The sequence below is a fragment of the Miscanthus floridulus genome, chromosome 8 (assembly GCF_019320115.1).
Source record: "Miscanthus floridulus cultivar M001 chromosome 8, ASM1932011v1, whole genome shotgun sequence".
In the NCBI taxonomy this organism is placed as follows: domain Eukaryota; kingdom Viridiplantae; phylum Streptophyta; class Magnoliopsida; order Poales; family Poaceae; genus Miscanthus; species Miscanthus floridulus.
Genome location: NC_089587.1, coordinates 32,328,039 through 32,348,964, shown reverse-complemented (window position 1 = coordinate 32,348,964; position 20,926 = coordinate 32,328,039). Strand labels below are relative to the sequence as shown.

The window sequence follows — 20,926 nt, the reverse complement described above, 5'->3', positions numbered from 1 at the left end:
CGGTGGCACCGTCAGACTGTCCGCACTCTACGGGTGGACACTCTGCCGGTGAAGTTCCTAACCCTTGCTCAAATGTGCCAACCACCAAGTGTATCACCTTGTGTACATGTGTTAGCATATTTTCACAAACATTTTTAAGGGTGTTAGCACTCCACTAGATCCTAAATACATATGCAATGAGTTAGAGCATCTAGTGGAACTTTGATAATCGCATTTCGATATGAGTTTCACCCCTCTTAATAGTACGGCTATCAAATCTAAATGTGATCACACTCTCTAAGTGTCTTGATCACCAAAACAAAATAGCTCCTACTATTTATACCTTTGCCTTGAGCCTTTTGTTTTTCTCCTTCTTTTCAAGTCCAAGCACTTGATCATCACCATGGCATCACCATCATCATGTCATGATCTTCATTTGCTTCACCACTTGGAATGTGCTACCTATCTTATGATCACTTGATAAACTAGGTTAGCACTTAGGGTTTCATCAATTCACCAAAACCAAACTAGAGCTTTCAGCTGATTCTGCTGACTTCCATACATGTTTTTGACCCTTGAGAACACTCTCCAACCCTCTCTTAGTGAGTGATTGATTCAAACTTGCAAAATCCATCTTGTGGGTTGAGTGAGATTCAAATTGAGAGCAAGCCACCCTTGAGCACCTGTGCATATTTGTCGATCTCGTAATTTGCATTTGTTACTCTTGGACTCTTTGGTCCTAGATAGCTAGGCGTCGCCGGAGAGCACCCAAGAGATTATGGTGTGCCTCGGGAAATTTGTAACGGTTCGATTCCACCGCCACAAGGGAAGAGATCAACTAGTGGAAGGAGGAAAAGGAGTTGGAAAAGACTGCAGCTAGAGTGACCTTCGTGTGTCCTCTAGAGCTGACCTTCGCTGGGTCGCTCGTAGCCCCCTCAACGAAGAGTAGGACTCGACGGAGTCTGAACTTCGGTAAAACAAATATCGTGTCTCAATCTCTCTTTACTTTTGGTATTTGTGATCTTTGTGTGTTGTTTGAGCTTGTCAATAGGTTAACAGTAGTGGTCTAGAACTTGGATTGAAAAGAGAAATCAATCGGAGCAAGTTGGGGCTGGCTGGGCAAACCCGTGAATACCGGACGTGTCCGGTATTTGGCATCTACGCTGAATTTATTTATTCATTGCACTAATCCTTGTGTTGCATGCTTGTGGCTCCTAGTTTTACTTAGTACTTGTCATTTACTTTGTGGTTGACTCGTGAGGGGTTTATGTCTCTAATTTGGGATTCTAATCGTTTCTGTATTTTGAAGGGTTGAATTTTTAGGAACGTCTATTCACCCCCTCTGGGTGGCATCCTCAGTCCTTTTACCCTTCAACATCACGCAACCAATACATGCATTTGTACAGGCAAAAGAACCAACACACAACTACTGTCGTGCCTCATTTCTTGCGGGACCCCTTCTTATCTTTGTAGTACTTCATCTCGGCCTTGAAGTCCTCAGCGATCTGGTTGTATAGGTGATCGAACCTCCTACTTGCTCGACGCTTCATGTCCTTGCAGTTCTACTCGAGAGGTCATTCATGTCGTCCCTCGCTAGCAGGATCCTCCAGAAAACGTCGCTCAAGCCATCATCTCGTCCTCTTGGTCGGAGTGTCCTCAAAATCATCATAATCATCCTCTTCGAATTCACAAGTTTCCTCCTCGTCCTCACTCTCAGCAGGTACATTTATTAGAATAATATATGGTAAAAAACATATATCATTCCTAACTTTCCATATTCTGGTGTCCTCCCCGAGGGATGGGATGATGGGCCAATGGCCACGTGTGTGGAGCCATGCTAGGCAAAGGGGTTTCTTTCTGGGGAGCCGTGTCATGCGGATGGGTTCTTTCATCAGGGAAAGGCCGGGGGAGGCGATGAGCCGCACCACTAGGGTGAGGGGCTACGCTAGTGGAAGGGCCTCGCCGTAGACGATTGAGTAGGTGGCTGTCTCTGGGCAGGCGTGATTCCACGAGCACAAAGGGGGAACAATTGCAACTGTCGTTGGAGGGCCAAAAGCAAGATCCCTGAGAATGGGAGTTGAGGAGAGATTTAAGAGGCCTATCATTTTTAGGGCTCTAGTAAATGTCCTACTAGAGTTGTTTTTTAGCTTTAGTCCTCAAGTTTAGTTTTTTTAGGGTTCAAGTAGGAGTTCTGCTTTGCGTTACTCTGTCATATTTATAATCTTAGTTTTAGTCATCGTGTCTTCACAGTCACGTAGATAAAAATGAGATCTGAGTGTGAGACTGCAAATATTCATAGTCCCCGAAGATGAGGGTAGCCTAAAAGTGAGCAATGACGTTGGTAGTGTCAGCTATCATGAGAGGAATGGAGGATATGATGGGCGCCACTCTCGAGGAATTAGCAACCATGCCGGTTAGTTAGATTTTTTTTTTTGAATCAACATGGTTACACATGTATATGTATCTTACAATATTACACCCAACAGTCGGCACGCCTTACATATGTATGTAATACAATAATAATTTCATGATTGGACACACGTATCTGATCGTTGCCCTGCATATACAAAAGGCTCACCTTACATTTACATATATATGTGTATTTATATTTATAATCTGCTGGTACAGCACACCACCAAGCAATATGCGCATTTTAATTAAGAAACACAAACATCCCGATATTATGTTATCGAGGACAGATAATCACATTACAGTATGTAGGCTATATAGGAGCCACTGATGTACGTGCGTGTATAGCATGCATCCTACTTTATTCGTTTTTATATATATATTTATAAGAGTGTCGTCGTCGTCTACTCGTCTTATCAGATGTAGACGGTGATGCTGTCACCCGGCCCATGCATGCATGCACAACGCACGTACGTACTGCAAAGTGTGCGTGCAATAAAGCTTAATTATACTCCGTGTCTCGGCCGGCGATCATCGTCATCAAGCTAATCAGCATGTCGGCCGCCGGTGTAGGGCCCGGTGAACCTCCGTCCGCCGGAGCCGTTCTGGCGCTGGCAGTTGAAGTACATGGCCGCGACGGGTGCGCCGAGGTTGTAGCGGCGGGCGAAGCCGCGCGTGCTGAAGTTGTGGCGCCTTGACGGCGCGTACACCGTCTCCCGCCCCAGCTGCCGGAACAGCACCAGCACCATCCGGTGGATCCCCGTCGTCGGGTTTGGGGCCTCGTAGCACATCACCTCCCGCCCTGCATGCAATTGTACAATATTTATTAAAACATTTATTTTATATATACATGAAAATATCCTACAATAGGACTTGTTTGGACCTAGTCGGATTGGCTTCAATCCACATGTGTTGGAATGGATAAGAGTGGAACTTGAACTAAATTTCACTCCAATCCACTCTCAACATAGGCCTTGTTTGGATGCATATGTATTCATCTCAATCCACATGTGTTGAAGTGGATTGGAGTGGAATTAAACTAAATTCCATTCTATTTCACTCCAACACATGTAAATTGAGGTGGATACACATGCATCCAAACAAGACCATATGTGGATTGAGGTAGATCCGATAACATCGCAGTACATGGATACTACCTCGGCCTGGCCAACAAGATGTTAACCATCAATACTACAGAGACATGCATAGGTAGCACAGAACAGCATCGTATATATACTTACCGTAGGTGTCATCAGTTGACGCTGGAATGTCAGTCACCATCCTGCATGCATGGACATGAATAGATCAAAAGGATATCGTCTGATAATATATGCACAACTTGCACATATAAACAAAATGATAACGAAACATGCATATGCACGGCGATCAACTCATGATGTTTTGTGTGTCGTCCCACTCGCATTGACACGCGTGCTGCATGCACCTCTAAGTGCAGCATGGATCGGAGGTACGGTTGCATCGATGGTTCCAGCACAGCTGTATGTACGTGGGCAACAAGCCAATAACGGTAGATATGCTATGAACGTAGCTAGCTGCTATATATAAAGCTAGGGCTCTGCTAGCTCTCTCACCAGTGCAGGTACTCCCTCAGGGTTGGGTTGCTTGGGTTTGGAGCATCAGGATCAACCATCACCTGTATAAACATACACCGATACACGGCACAATTTACAGTCAATGACACAAATTTGCATCCATATATGTTAATTAATCACACATGCATGCACACAAAACTCCTGCATGCATGGACAGAGGAAACTACAACTACTGCATGGACGACGACGACGACCAGCTAGATAGAGCTTACCAGGGTATAAGCAACACGATAGTCATCTCCTCCGATCTCAACCCTCGGCCTCTCAGAGACCGTCGGAGAACGAAGCTCCATGCCACTAACAATGGGCATACCATTGAACAGCACCATCAGATCAATGGAGCTGTAGAAGGGGTCCAAGACATCTCCAATGACACGAGCTGTAACCAAGGAATCGTTGGCCATTTTCAGTCTTCAGTTGCAGTGTGACGGCTGGTATACGTTTCTCTATATGTGTATATATAGGAAGCCTGGAGTGCTACTAGCTGTGTCTTGAAGGTACAAGCTGCACAGTGGTGTGATATTTATAGTGTGCGGCATGGCGCAAACCATGAGAGAACCAGTTGTGTATCGAATATGTTGACGAGGATAGATAAACGTACGTGGGCTCTTTGGAAGCTTGGAGACTGCTGGATATTCTTGGATTCTCCTTTGATTTGAGAGGGCCAGTAGTGACAGATTCTCTCTTGGGAATTTGAATTTTCATCGTCACTTCACCTTTGACACAAAAGATACGGAGGATCTGAAACTTCTAGCTCCATTTAGGACTCAAAGTCAACTAAAAACATTGAAACACGGGTGGCTATTAGTTCCAGGCTTTTAGTCGATATCATGTTGGACTGAACTTCTGCTGTTGTTCGCGTCTGTCGCTTTTATTTCCTTTCATGGATGTAAGAGTTTGAGCCTTATGGCTTCAGTTTGTAATGACTCTCAGCTGTAGAGGCTGGAACTTGGTTCCGTTATCTAAAAAAAATATTTTGATGATCTCTTGATTACTCATGTCATCTATATACCTTTTTCTCTGTTTCCTAGAACATATTTATTTCTTTTCATGGGTTTGACACATTTAAATTTAATCAATACTCTCCATCCAGTTGCAGATAATGTGAAAGCCACCAATTACGCTTTCTTTCCCCTTCTTCCTTCTTTAAATTTAAAGTATGTATATAGAAATAGCACACACAATTTCACAATAGTCTATCTGATGGTGTAAAGCAAACAAGTGTAGTGTGGATTTAATCATGGTGGGAAGATCAAACTCTTAATTAGTTGATCTTAATATATCATTTTTTTTCTCTTCTGAGAAGAAAATGATTTATGTACGTTGAAGGATTCTTAACATGAGGGGATCCCCCTATGCATTTTATTTAGTTTAAATTATCCCTCTAAAAGTATTCAATTTAAATTAATTGATTGAATGGCATCTTATTCAAATTAATGTTGGCATCCTATGCCCAGTCCTCCATTAAAGCACACGCTGCAACACATATGGAATTGGCATGTGCACGCTCATGTGTAACAAGTCATACGGTTTGAGTCATCCAAGTAAAGCGTGGCATGCGTGTTTAGTAGAGACACAAAGCTCTAATTCTTTGGGGGTCATTAGGTCCACTTAAACTTGCTAAAATGGACTAAAATTGTAAAATTCAAAGGAAGAATTGGAATTGGGTGGAAGTTGTGCCTTTGCTCTCGGCTGGCTCTTCATGTTATATAGGCATGGAGGATCCCCATGCGTGGGATTACAAGATATCAAGTTCCATCTGTGACAATTGATAGGCTTTCTTAGCTTACACAAGACAGGGATACAAATCTCATCTCAACTACCTAATACAACATCAAGATAAACTACCATGTCATGTCAATCACAAATTACACCAGAAGGGATATGGTACATATAATCACTTCCTATTCTATATAGCCCCTCTCAGTAACAACTGATCTAGGTTGAGATTGAGCTTAAAGTTTCCTAATTGTGTCACTGACATGCCTTGGCGAATCCATCTATGACTTGATCTCTTGAAGGAACGAGAGGTCAATTTTGTTGACACTTTTCTTGACATTCGTTCTCTAATAAAATGACAATTGATTTCTATTTGTTTAGTCGTGCATGCATGCAACACAAGATTCACAAGATTGACAGATAGATACTTGGACCCAAGGTTTTCACACCATAGCTTGGCCATGGGAGGGCGTTGAACACCAATTTCCTAAAGCAAGACCTGAATCCACATTATTTTTGTAGTTGGATTAGCTATTGCTTTGTATTCTGGTTCAATAATTAACCGTGATATAGTAGCTTGCTTTGTACCACTCTATGAGATCAAATTTGACCCAAGAAAATAGCAAAACCTCCCTTAGATCTTCATGATATAAGGGAATTAACCGTGATATTGTTACGGAAATTGATTTTTGCCTTCCTGATTTGCTACGGCTGTTACGGGGATTGAGTTGATCGCATGGAGCGAGTGCGCGTTGCCTTCCTGATCTGATCGTATGGAGCGGCTTTGGTATCGCACCTGTGGACGGAATAGTTATGAATGTTTTAGTTGTAGAGAAAAGAGATGTCTGGTCTACTAAGAGTCCAATACTAAAGTGCACCTATATTACTTCTATTTTGTGTATGGCATCATGTGGACCCAATTGGGTCTGCTTCAAGAATCGACAAATTTTCATTTGTAGACAAGGGAGTGCTTACCAATTGACAATCAGACATTCTAACTCTTTCCAATAAGTCTTCAACATATATTTCTCTTGGATTAAGATAATCCCATATCGTACCTTATTTACTTTAATACCAAGGAAATGGTCTTTATTAAATTCAAAAGAATCAAGGAAGATCAAAGTTTCATAAACAATAGGAAGCAGCTGGATTACCAAGGTGACTGTGCCATCTATTGACATATGGCTACTAACTCTGTATGCATGTTTGGTGTGTGGCATAGGTGGAAGATGATATAGCCCCTTGCTACATGTTCATCTAAGCAGAGTGGACATCATATCCTAATCCTTCATAAAAAAGAAGTTACGATGGAATAAACTCTAAAAAGACATTATTATCAGAAGCAAGACGATGAATATAAACAAGTTTTTTGGTGGTTTTAGGAGCAATCAAGACATTATTTAGATGGAGATTACATTTAGGGGTATGAATAATAGATTGGCCATTGTAACTAATGTCCGACGCACGGCATCAATGTATATCTTGAGTCAATTCTTCTATGTTAGCAATTGGAGAAATGTATAATTTAGAAGCGCGTCTGTAAATACTTTGGGATTTGTTTAATGATGGGTAATTTAAATGTATATATAGAAAGTCACTCAATTTAAGTTATTTTAAATAATAGCAAAGAAGGGTAATATAGACGCAAATCTATGTTGTTTATCGAGACTATTTTTGTCATGGCATAGACTAGATGCTTTAGGTTATTTTTATTAGTAACATATATGACTAGTTTAGATACAAATTTAGGGATTAGTTGTAGATTATTGTTTATCATGGCATACATAGGTAATTTAGTTGAATATTAGGGGTTGTTTAGGTTATTTTTAGTAACATAAGTGGATAGTTTAGTTGAAACATTAGAGGTTAATTTAGGATATTTTTTATTTTTACGAAGATGGGTAACTTTGATGAAGATTTAGGGGTTAATTTATTGTATTTTCATAATGATAAAGATGGATATTTTTTCAAAAATAAAATAAATCCAATAGTTATTATTATTTCTGCTTATTGAAGTGTTTGACTGATGACCGAATGTTTTTTAAGGGAAAGGCATAGATTCCTTTTTTCCCCCTTCATCTCATGGATCGATATAGATGCTCAAAGGAGTGCTAGTTATAGCAATATACTAATTAAAGGACTGTTTGGGACTACTCTGCTCTATGTTTTTCAGTTTATATTTGGGATTGCTTCACAGAAACCTAAGGTTTTTGGAGCACCTCTTTGGGTGCTCTCACAACTCCACATTTTTTTCTCGGAGCAAAGTTTGTGGAGCTGCGCCTGTTTGACTGAAAAACATAATGCGAAGCAGTCCAAAACATGTTTTAAGATATGTCTCACGCCATCGATCATATTTGCGCTGCATATACTAGTACACTTCAAAAATAATAATATGGCCCTCAATCATATCATTTTACTGCTATATTGAGGGCAAGTTTGGATGTGGCAAATTATCGGCTGTCTAAAATTTGATGCCTTCGGCCGGATCGGTCACTTTCAGAAGTAGTAAGGCAACTAAATATCTAGGACGGAGTATACTCCAATTTCCTCACGCGCGTATTTGGCTGCCTTCTCTCCCCTTTCCAACACTAGATAGCAGATGAGTGGTTCATCCAGGCGGGTCACGTCGACATCGGCTACATTGCCAGGTCGCATAGCAGAGACTGCAGACCACAGACCACAGCGCGGCGGCCGTCCTTTGTTGCTGGCTTGCTGCTGCTGCGATGACCGGGGAAAACCGACCGTGTGTAACGTAGAACGGGTCGAGACAGCCGTATTCGTAACACACATACGCGGTGGGTTCTTTCCGCTGTTTTCCCTTCTCTTTTTCTCACATACGCGGTGGGTTCTTTCCGTTGTTTTCCCTTCTCTTTTTCTCACATACGCGGTGGGTTCTTTCCGTTGTTTTCCCTTCTCTTTTTCTGTTTCCTTCCATCCTGTTTATTAATATTTAGTTTTTTTATTTACATGTTTCTCTTTCTACTATACATCATTATTTTTCTATTAGAAATTTCCCTCATCGTGTTACATTTCTCCTTTAATTTCTACTAATATTTTGTGATTGCCTCCTACACCAGTATACTTTGTCGTCTTCTTTAATTATGTAGTCAATTTATTTATATTTTTTCTTTCCTCGTGGTTTCAAATTTATTCTTAATTTTATTTATCTCTCCTATTGTCTATTAAATTCAGAATAAATTTCTCGGAGCTATAACATTTGTCTCTTGAACTTGGGTACATAATTCTTCTGACCTTCTATACATGAAATAATTTTATCATGAATCTAGAATGTTTTTCTCATGAACTTAATTAGCACCAAAATCTTTTCTGCATGTTGTTTCAATAATGTTCCAGCTTCCTAAGAAAAATAATTTCCTACAAAATATCATCCAAAATATTTCAATCATGTGACAATACACACATGAATCATAGAAAAGTGTATGAGTTTAGATCTTCATGAAGAGCTAGCTTATCATTCTCCAACTTTTTACTAAGTATTTTTTTTCTATGAGCTAGATGTTGTAACGTTGTTGGAGCTGCCCTTAGGTAGAGGTGTAAGCAGAGACACGTCAAACGCATGCAAGACCGACCTTTTAGATATGTGAGATGGCAGTGGTGGTGCTAGGGCTAAGTCCCAGTCGAGGACAACACGGGCATCACGCTGTGGGTTGGGACACTATGGAGGAGGGGCGAGTGTCAAGAGTAAACTCGGGCATTGGAGGGACAAGCAGATGATGGGAGGAATGACGGACTTAAAAAACTTACCATATTTTATTATTTATATATTATATATATATGTGTGTGTGTGTGTGTGTGTGTGTGTGTGTGTGTGTGTGTGTGTGTGTATAGAGATAGAGATTTGAATGAACCCAATCTATCCGATTTCATATAGAATGGAGCCACAAATGAACTTATTTTTGGTCTCTATATGCTCCTTGCTCTCGGTACGTGTAGCAGATTTGGAGATGCTTACTACCCATGACACACTTTTGCCCACTATTATCTGCTGTTAGTATCGTGGACACATTATCTGTTGGTAAAAGACCGATCTTTTAGTGTCAACTCATCTGTTGCCTCTATCTTTAGGAATGATCGATGTGACCTTATGTTTAGGAATGCATGCATGACACATATTTCAGTGTTTATCACTTAAAATGAGTTCAATGATGGTAAAACATTTTGGTAGTTATTGGAGATGCATATGGACAAATCTATAATGATTAGACCATTAAGGTTCGATTCTCTGTAGCTAAAGCAAGAGCAACGACGTCTGCAAACCCCTTTAGCAGGCCAGTAGCAAACAGCCGCTACTTTAGTGCAACCGAACTGCCGAACAGACTCGATGCGGTACAACGTCGACCCGTCCATATCAGTAGAGTTCATTTACGTCAGTATCAGCAAAGGTGACACCGATATATGTTGGATACACTAACTTCATTGGTATGTGTAATTCCAATACAAACTACCTGTGACTAAGGTATAACAAAAATTCACGTATTGAAGAATTAAGATGGGAACCTAAACCCAGCCCCCGCGTCGCTCTCCAAAGCAGCTCAGGCGGAGCCTCGCCAACCCCGCTGTCAAGACTGTCCTCCCCGGCACCTCGCCCTTGCCGCCACCGGAGCAGGCTGCCGGAAGCCTGCGCAGCCACAAGGATGGTGGCGGCGGGGCCTTTCTCCTCCTCCTCCTCCTCCTCTCTTTTCAATGCGGGTGGCGGCCATGGCGTGTCGTCTGGCGGCGGCTTCCTCCAGCGCGGGGCCCCACCACCGATCTGGCGCCTCCTTCGTTAGATCCGGTGGCCCTGTGGCCGGATCTAGCGAGGCCCAAGGTGGAGAGGGCCCTCTTCGTGCGTCTAGGCGGGTGCTGGTCATGCCCATGGTGGCGGCTCCGGCCCAGGGTGCGGGAACGGTGCCGAATCCACAAGAGGCAGCGTTCACAGGGAGTGTTGCGCCCTGGGATGCGCGCGGAGGCGGCGGCGTCGAGACCGGTGCCCTGGTGGTCGGATCTGGCGTCCACATCGTGATGGTGACGCATGGCTTCGTCGGCTGTGGGATGCTCGGTGTGGCGGGTGCTTGAGCTGGTGACGACCATGGCGTGCGGATGGTCGTGCGGGCAGGCGACTTGCGGGGCGGCAGTCACGGGGCAGCGTCCGGTGCAGTGGACAAATCATAGCCTTTGCTGTACACAGGGTTGAGGCGCCATGGTGAAAGCTTTGTCCCTCTCGGGCCGATGACGGCGACGCCTACGGGCGTCGTTTTCTTCCTTGGAAGCATCATCGAACGGTCCTCTCCCCTTTGCGCGGCGTGTCCTTCTTGGGTGAAAACCTTGACCTTCTGGCCAGGCGACGGCGGCGCCAGTGGCATCGTATCCCTTCTTGGAGGCGTCGTCTTTGGAAGCTCACGCTCGGTCAGTCTGCGGCGGCGGCCTGTGTCGCCGTGAGGAAGGTGGAGGCCTAGTTGAGGATTCAAGTTTGTGGTGTCCACAGCGGAGGAAGGTAGTCAGGAGGAGGGTGTTGGCACGGCGATTGGAGGGTGTCGCATCTACTTGCCAATGGAGGGCGACGGTTTCGTGGGACCATACGCCAGTTGCGACCACGAAGTTGGTGAGGAGACCGTCGTGGGAGGCGCCCACGGAGTTGACGATGTGGCTGACGTGGGAGGTGGTGGCTAGCAGATTTGCATTGCCGAGATAACTTGCGTTGTATGGCGCCGAGCAGTTCTGCACAGCGTTCTGACTGGCTGTTGGAGAACGTGTGTGGCACTTCTACCTTTGATGAGGCAGCTAGGTCCTAGAAGCTACAATGTGCGCGCTTGAATCTCGATGGACGGGATCGGCTTGGTGAGCGCCAGAGGCAGCTTCTCATGCATTTGGTTTGGCAGCTTGCAGCGGGCTACGGGGGCTAGCCCTGCGTGGCGGTGGCTAGTCCGGTGTGGTACACCGTCTTGACGGGCAGCGCAAGCGAATCCGATTGTGGGAGGGCTACATGGCTTGCAACGACCTACGACGGCTAGTCCTACTTGGCAGTAGGCTAGCCCGTTGTGGATCATCGTCAGTAACGACGGCGCGAGCGGTGACGACGGTGTTTTCGTCCTGACGTCCTTAGTGGTCCAGGGGTGGCGGTGCAGTGTGGTGGTTTGGAGTTGTTGGTGGTTCTCTTTTTTCTTCTTTTTCTGAGTTGAGCTTCGGCTTGTGCAGTTCGGTGTCGATGTCCCAATCCGACCGACTAGTTGTTTTCTTCCTTTTTGTCGAGTTTGTTTTCCGGCGTGTTTGTTGGTCACTGTTGTACCGTTGTGTCCATTTTGGCCTTATCTTCTTTTTAATAAAAATCGGCAGCCCTCTGCCTGATTCGTTTAAAAAAAAATTCACATATTGGGGCGGTAAAATACTCTGATTTTGCCTTGCCAACTAACTCACGATTGTAAAGCACAAACCTTCATACAAATCTAGAGCATAAAAAGTTGTTGTGTTACAGCCCTCTAAAACATTCATTTGAGATTTACCTTTTCCATTTGAAATTAATTTTGGCCGTGACAAAACATTAAACATATTTACCTTTCAACTCTAAATCTTTATCTTGTAGGAGTACAAGATTCTGCGGGGTGAGGTCAGACATCGTAATACTTTCAAGATTCTGCAAGCAGAATGTTCAATGGTTTTATAGAGGGAAGTACACTAAAGCAGATTCGAAGGTCGCCGCCGCATTGCCACTGTTGAATAATCGTTTGCGGCCGGGTTGCTGCTCTCCCTGCACCGACACATGATGCATGTAGAAGAGCAGGTCGATCTGATCTTAATAAGGCCATGTTTAGATCGAAAGTTTTTTCAACTTGATGAATAGTACCACTTTCGTCTTATTTGACAAATATTGTCCAATCGTGGACTAACTAGACTCAAAAGATTCATCTCGTGATTTCCAACTAAACTGTGTAATTAGTTATTTTTTTTACCTACATTTAATACTCTATGCAAGCGGCTAAAAATTGATGTGATGGAGAGAGAGTGAAAAAACTTGAAATTTTGAAGGGAACTCAACAAGGCCTAAGTAAATGTCCATCTGAGTTTGTTCCAAGCTCAATTCCTTTCAACTTTGACCAATATAATATCTAAAATTTATACAGAATGATAATAACACTAGATTGATACTATTGCACCTTTTTATGGAAAATATCTTCATGCATACGAAAGATACTATTTCTTTCATTTAAGAAGCTACACAATATATATACGTATATTGTTTGCTAATCGAAGTGTCGTATTAAACAATTTCAATATCATATAGCGGGCAGTGGCATGATAGCGGGGTAAATAATGGACGGAAAGGAGATAATTATGCCCTCGCTCTGCAAATTAACATATAACATGTAGTACAGCATATATATTATATATGTATGTACTCTATTCTAAACAAGTTTAAGATTACATCTAAAACATTTTCTGTTTTTGATAGGTCTGATTCACGTCATAAAATCAATGCTTTCCCATACTCTACCACGCATCACCTTCATATTTATCCTATATCGTCAGTACCCATTATTTGCTAAGACTACTAAAAAAAGATTTTTAGGAGATAGGTCTTCTGACTAACAGATGTCAAACCGCCTCTGTAAATCATCAGGCTGATCTCCGGCAAACACCCGCCTCTGTTAATCTATTACAGAGACAAGAATCTTAAGAGACTATCTCTGTTAGTCGACTAGGTGGTCGTCTTAGACTACCCACAGTATGTCCTTCAAACCGATGCTGAAACATTCTTTCTGCTGACCAAGCAGCGATTTGCACACTGTGTGAGGCGATACTGAATGAATACAAAAAAGCTAGCACCGATGATTCTACTTGCCACGATGCTTGGTCATTAATATGCAGTTTCTTTGGCTGCATGTGTCTTCTATTGTAGAGTAAAACCAATTGTTTCTTGCATTTAAAATGTTCAGTGGTCCCTACACAACCGATGTCGAACGCTGTGACAGAAGACAAGTTCTGGCATCGCACGACAACGAAAGTTTGAGACCTCGGTAACATTGTGGCTAGTGTTAGGATTGCCTATCTCGGTAACAGAGACAAGCTCCTTAACATGGCTCCTCTGAAAATAGCTATTGGCAGAGGCGGATATTCACGTGCCCTTAAACCCGGCTTGATCCGCTTCTTTTTTCATCCTGAACAGTATTTTCCTCTCACAAATTCCTCCAGATTCATTCCAGATTCCTCCAAAATTTCTTCCAAGTGAACGGAGCCATTCTAAGGATGTTGCCTCTGAAATCGCTTAACAGAGGTGGCACTCTAAACAAGCCCGTCACTAGAAACAGTTGCATAAAAATAATTCATATGAAGTCGAATAAAGGCGAACTTATATCAAAATTTTAGAGACCAATATGATCTAAAACTCTGTATTGACAAGTTTTTCATTTGAAACTATTTAGAGTCCCAAGATTTTGTTTCAATTTCTCAAAATTGAAGTTTATTTGTTAGAGTTTTCGAATGGTCTCAGATGTTGACATGGTCTACACCAAAGTTTTAGTACTCAATGTGATGTACAACTTTATAGTTGACATGTTTTTTTATTTGAAGTCGTTTAGAATCAGTAATTGGTGTCTAAAATTCTTAAATTTTGAGATCCAAAATTTAAAATTTCCAAACGATCTCGAATGTTGTCATGATCAGTACCAAATTTGTAGTGGTTGTGCTATCTATAACTTTGTAATTGATAAGTTTTTTTTATTTGAAGCCATTTAGAGTTTCAAATGCTCATTTTAAGTTCCCATTTTGAGATTCAAATTTTTGATATTTTTCAAACAATCTTGGATATAGACATGACATATACCAAAGTTGTAGCGCTTGGCAAGATCTAAACTTTGTAGTTAAAACTTTTAGCGGTCAACATATTCAATACAAGATTACAAAAGTGTTAATATAAAAAAACAACATCCTATATTTACTTACAAGTAAGTGTGTAATGTAGCGGTAAAGAGATGTCATATGAGACTAGAGATAGACATAACCAGAGATAATAGGTTCAAATCCTAGAGAGCACTCACTTTTTTATGGCATTCCTGCCTCTAAAAATGCTTCTCGTACTATCTCTATGTAGACGAGAGTTGTGCGGTAGGTCTAAGTAGTAATTGGGTCACACTTAGTTGTATTCAGCTATAGTTCTGATCAAAATCGAATAGCGTTGTGGAGCTACTCTTCAGGGTGTACCATATATTAGGGACCCCATTAGTGTTTAGGAACCAATTACTTAGCCTAGGGGCTTGTGAGATAATGTTTAGGACCCATTTGTAGCCCCAAAAGACTCTTTTGTAAATACAAACCCCACCAGGAGAAATAATGAAAACATCCCATCTCACCTCCCATATAAAAGAGACAGAGGGAAGGTGGAAGGGGACACTTTTGCCTCTTTCTCATTCTCTCCACGCTCACCTCTCTCATGTTTGGTCCTAGACCAACACTTTTCTTTAATAACTCATCACACAAGCAAATAAATTTAGGGTTGTACTCAAACAAATTGCACTTGCACGCAAGGAAAATATTTCCCAAATAGATGACAAAATTTCTTAGCCCGGACAAATGTACGCCGAAAAGAATAAATGGAACAACCTTGTCTCCATGTCGATACTCTCTTTTGGTTCCCAACAGTGATGCATCTTTCACCGGTCCCACCACCTCCATATGTCTCGGGATCACCCCACACCGCCGGAGCCCACTTGACATAGATCCCTTGCCCACAAAAAGTTGGTCCTGGCGGTGGACACTAGAGGGTGAATCTTACCGTTCAACCCAAAATAGAAATTAAATTACCGGACGACCATTAAGTTTTCCACATAACCAACAAAAATAAACCCAAATGAAAAGATGTGGAAGAAATAAGTGTCATATTGTTAGGATTCCTCAAAAGGAAAGACAACAAAAACCAAGAAAAGCTCCAAGAGAAAACAAGAAACGGTGCAAGAAACCCAACAAGAACATGACAACCACTTTGCAGGCAGCGCAGCTGAATCAACTCCCTGCACCAGGCGTGGGTTTAGGTGAATCCACTGTCAGCCGCTCCTCTTGGTCCTTATGTTTAGTGTCCAATCAAAACCTACTCGATGGCGGGCAGGATCGGCTCCCGGATGGTGTTTGGACCAATGGGGGCAACAGTGTCTACAGAAGCTCAGCCAGCAAACAAAACAAAAGCTATCACGGTGACAAGTTCAACGCTAGTCCTTCTGTAGGAGTCAATGGATTAGTGCATCTATGTCCATGATCCCACACCGGGCTTTCCTCTTGATTACAACTTCTTAACATGTTGACGTAACAATGCTCGTCATCGGGAAAATCAACTAATGCATTATCATAAGCATATTGTACAGTAGTTATATTGGTAGATTTTTCAAATATTTGTTGAAACCTGCAATTTATTGACTGAAAAAGTGAGGGTGTACATTCTCTTTGAGATGGTGGGAGCATGCAAAATCATGAGTCGGTGAAGAGTAGACATATCTTCTTCTTCCTCCTCCTCTCCTCCTCTATAAGCCACCACCAGTTGCCGGGATAAATGTGCGTTGAACCCCAAAGTTTTTTCATCTTTAGTTTGCGATCAAGTGGATCTAAGATTGCTCAAATTTGCTCATGATCTCTATAGTTTTGACTAGCGGTTTGTTCTGCTATCGATCGAGTGACTGAGTGAAGTTGACACGAGGTAGACCATAGACAACAACCTACATTTGATGACAAGGATGGCTTGAGTCAAAGGTGAAGCTGGCTCACTAAATAAGATGGACTTAGTACTCACTATAATGAAAAGCTTGAACCACTAGATGTCATCGATCGACTCTTACCTCACTGATGACAAGGACAAACTAGTAGAAGATCAGACATCGCACATTCGACGCATTTGGCCCGGCATTTTAGTGACTTGCTCCACCCATAGGCATCGCCGCATAATGAAGAGGTGCAAGCCAATGGACACTAGATCAATTCATGACACAAGGGGCTTCCTTATTTAATCCTACTAGGTTCACTAGTTAACGTACCCATACCCTGGTCAAGAGTAAGTTCAAACAACCTAACGACCCTAAATCGTATAAGATTCATGATGCTAGCTCTCTTTATAATGTTGCTGGGGATATAGACATTGGGCATCACAAGGAAGCCTTACTCAGTTAGACAGAGATAGGGTCAGTACTTAAAAATGATTTCTAAAGATGCATCCATTGTTCCTAGATGTGTTTGTAAAAGTGAACCATGAGAGTCAGAGAAGAGCTTAGAAAGAAATGTTGCAGAGTGAAGTAGATGAGTTGGACTCTTGGAGTGAATAGAGGGATCTATCAAATCAGGAATGGTCAAAGAGATATGACCTAGATAAACAACTGCAACAACTGCTACATGAAGAGGAGTTGTATTGGCAATGTAGAGGGGGGAGAAGTGGATCTTGCTAGGAGACTCTAACACAAGTTTCTTTCATAAGAGGTCTAATGGAAGAAGAAGGAAGAGTAAGATTCTATCTCTAGAGGATGGAACAAGAGAGCTTGTAGAGGGGAAGGCTCTAAAACAACATATAACAGATTTCTACAAACAGTTGTTTGGGAAAGAGGAAGTAGCAAACATTCATATTCAAAGAGCATTATGGCGGTTGGAGGGGAGGATATCTCAAGTGGAGAATGACACTCTGGTTAGACCTTTTTCTCTAGAGGAACTAGACATGGTAGTTAAGGAGATAAAGAATAACACTGATCCTGGCCTAGATGGCTTCTTAGTGGAACTTTTCAGATCTTTCTGGCAACAACTTAGATTGTTAATAAAAGAAATGTTGATGATTTACACAGTGGAGGTTAGAGCTGAGGAGATTGTACTATGGGGTTATTATGCTACCGCCAAAGGTGAAACCAGCTGACACCATCAAGCGATTTAGGCCTATTTGTCTGCTAAATTTTATCTACAAAATAATTACAAAGGTGCTTACTGTTAGGTTGACAAAAGCAGGTGGGAAAGGTGATCAATAAGTTTGAAACATGCCTTCTTGCCTATGATTCTCATGGAAGTTCTGCATGAGTTGGGAGTGACCAAACAGCAAGGGTACAATAAGTGCTGGAGAGGAAGGGTTTAAGTAGGAAATGGATTGAGTGGGCTATGCAAGCTAGTCCAAGGTGGTAGAGTGGCTATAGATTTGAATGGTGAAAAAGGACCTTTCTTTAGGAGTTTTAAAGATCTTAGACAAGGTGACCCTTTATCACCTATCCTTTTTAATTTGGTGGTTGATGTTTTACCTTATTATGTAAAGCTAGTAGAGAAGGGATAATGACAGACAGACAGGGCCTGGTTGAAAGGTCCTAATGGCTAGAGGGGGGTGAATAGCCTATTAAAAATTTCTACAACAACACTTAGCAAATATGTTAGATAATTAAACGGCGAAGCGAGTGTTGCGCTAGCCTACTAAAAGAGCAAGTCACCTACCCCTAATTCTAGTGACTATGATCACTAAGCGCACAATTTGTTAAGTCACTACACAAAGTTAGTGAGCTCTCAAAGGCTAACTTAAAGAGCCTCACTAACCACTAGACCCGATACAAGCTAGCTCTCAAAACTAAGAATGTAATACAAGAGAGGGGATATGATAGTTATGCCACCTGTATCGAGGATAGAGCCAATCACAATATGATGGAGCCAATCAATCACGAAATCCTCGGACAATGATAACACAAGACTTTTTTACTGAGGTTCACTTGTTTACCGGCAAGCTAGTCCTCGTTGTGGACGATTCACTCACTTGGAGGTTCACGCGCTAATTGGCATCACACACCAAACCCTCAATAGGATGTCGCACAACCAACATAAGATGAGGATCACACAAGCCATGAGCAATCCACTAGAGTACCTTTTGGCTCTCCGCCGGGGAAAGGTCAAGAACCCCTCACAATCACCACGATCGAAGCCGAAGACAATCACCAACCTCCACTCGACGATGCCTCGCTGCACCAAGTCCGTCTAGGTGGCGGCAACCACCAAGAGTAACAAGCGAATCCCGCAGCGAAACACGAACACCAAGTGCCTCTAGATGCCATCACTCAAACAATGCACTTGAATTCACTCCCAATCTCACAAAGATGATGAATCAATGATGGAGATGAGTGGGAGGGCTTTGACTTGGCTCACAAGGTTGCTATGTCAATGCAAATGCCCAAGAGAGTGAGCTTGAGTCGGTCATGGGGCTTAAATATAAGCCCCCATAAAATAGAGCCGTTGGCTCCACTGTCCACTGACATTCGGGGTGACCGGATGCAGCCAGCCCAGCGTCCGGTCACTCACTGAGCTGAGCACTTCACTATCCAGAGCTGATCGGACTCGGGACTAGGGGCTATATATAAGGGACAAGCGTCACGTCAGGTCACATTTTGACCCATTGTAACTCTACTCCCTTAAGCTATATACAGGGGAGTAGGGGCCCTCGCGATCGGGGTCCCATCTACTTCATTCTAGCACGTAGCTAGGAGGCAAAAATAGCCATGTAACCGAGCATGCGAATACATAGAAGAAGCATCACCCCCAAGTCTCCAACTGGACTAGGGCACCACGTACCTTAAACCAATATAAATCATGTGTCTGGTGTGCTAGCATCTGATTTATCTTACGTGATTAGCTGCTAGGTATTGCTGGAGCTAAGTATTCTAACACTATCCGTTCTAAATTATATGATGTTTTTGGCTTTTCCTAGATTCATAGTTTTTGCTACTCACCTAGATATACTGATATGTGTACATATATGGTAGAATCTATGAATTTAAAAATGTCAAAACATCTTATAATATGGGACGAAGTAAGCACATAGGATTCTGATCCTCACCACCTTGCTTCAAGGTCATTCATTTTGAATTAGAAAATCTATGTAGCTCTCAATCTCTACTGGCGCTAACGAGGAAGACTTCTGCTAAATGAATTGGCGGTATACCTCTCCGAATCTCCCCCACCAGTTCAAATTAACGGTACATGTTACCTCCTGTTTAATTTTCGATAAGTTACATCGATATCCCACCGAGCCAACCGGCGGCATAAGCATATGCTATTAACCAGGAGCGGAGCGTCTTGGAGGACGTTGGCCACTTGGCCTTGGCCCCTATCTTCTGATGAAGAAAAGAAGAATACTCACTCCTCGCTCCGTTCCTAAAATAAATGACGTTTTTATTTTAAGACTTCTTATTTGACTGTTTATCTTATTCAAAAATTTTATATAAATATTATTTATTTTGTTATGACTTATTATATCATTTGAGATACTTTAATACTGACTTATTTATTTTATTATTTACACAAAAAATAAATAAGATAAACGGTCAAACAAAGTGTAAAAGTAAAAACCATCACTTATTTTGGTACCAAGTGCGTACTGTACTCTGTAAAGTATGTAGAAAACACTTATTTTAGGATGGATTAAGTACTGTACTTTGTACGGTCTGCAGGAAACAAGACAGATCCCATGACCAAAAAAAAAAAGGAGAAAAGAGCATGGAAAGCCGTGCATGTTCTAAAATGAGCCCCTCCTTAGGCATGTTTGGTTCTAAATAAGTCACCTACTTATAAGTTAAAAAATGAAATAAGTGACTTATTTTGCCAAACATCACCAACTTATAAGTCAGTACTGCTTATAAGTTTTAAGTTGGTTCACCCCTGCTTAAAACTTATAAGTCACCATTTTCCACGTGGGACCCACACCTTTAATAAACTTATAAATCATCTACAAGCCAAACAGACATGACTTATAAGGATTCACTCACCTAACTTAATAAGTCATCTGACTCCAAACAGGGCCTTAGGGGGTGTTTGGTTCCTTAGACCGGATTTTAGTCCCTATCCCATCGAATGTTTGGACACATGCATGGAGTATTAAATATAGATAAAAAAAATAACTAATTACACAGATTGCGACTAATTTGCGAGACGAATTTTTTAAGCCTAATTAGTCCATAATTTGACAATGTGGTGTTACAGTAAATATGTGCTAATGACGGGTTAATTAGGATTAATAGATTCGTCTCGTAAATTAGTCTCCATCTGTACAATTAATTTTTTAATTAACTCATATTTAATCCTCCTAATTAGTATCCGAACATCCAATGTGACATGATCCGAACACCCCTAGTTTCCATTCACCCTCCGCCGCTGCCTGTAACAAAACTAATAAAAAAATCACACGCTTGCAGCCTGACTATAGAAACCTGGGCCTTCGTACGAGC

The 20,926-nt window shown here is 42.0% G+C and overlaps 1 protein-coding gene across 1 annotated transcript; it reads right to left on the bottom strand.

The window, feature by feature from the left end:
• Window positions 1–2,933: 2,933 nt before the first annotated feature.
• Window positions 2,934–4,405, bottom strand: LOC136468819 (protein FLOWERING LOCUS T-like). Its single transcript, XM_066467244.1, has 4 exons — window positions 4,214–4,405; window positions 3,981–4,042; window positions 3,630–3,670; window positions 2,934–3,190 (listed from the first exon to the last, which is right to left on the bottom strand). Exons 1-4 carry the CDS (start codon window positions 4,403–4,405, stop codon window positions 2,934–2,936), a joined length of 552 nt encoding a protein of 183 aa, XP_066323341.1.
• Window positions 4,406–20,926: the final 16,521 nt, after the last annotated feature.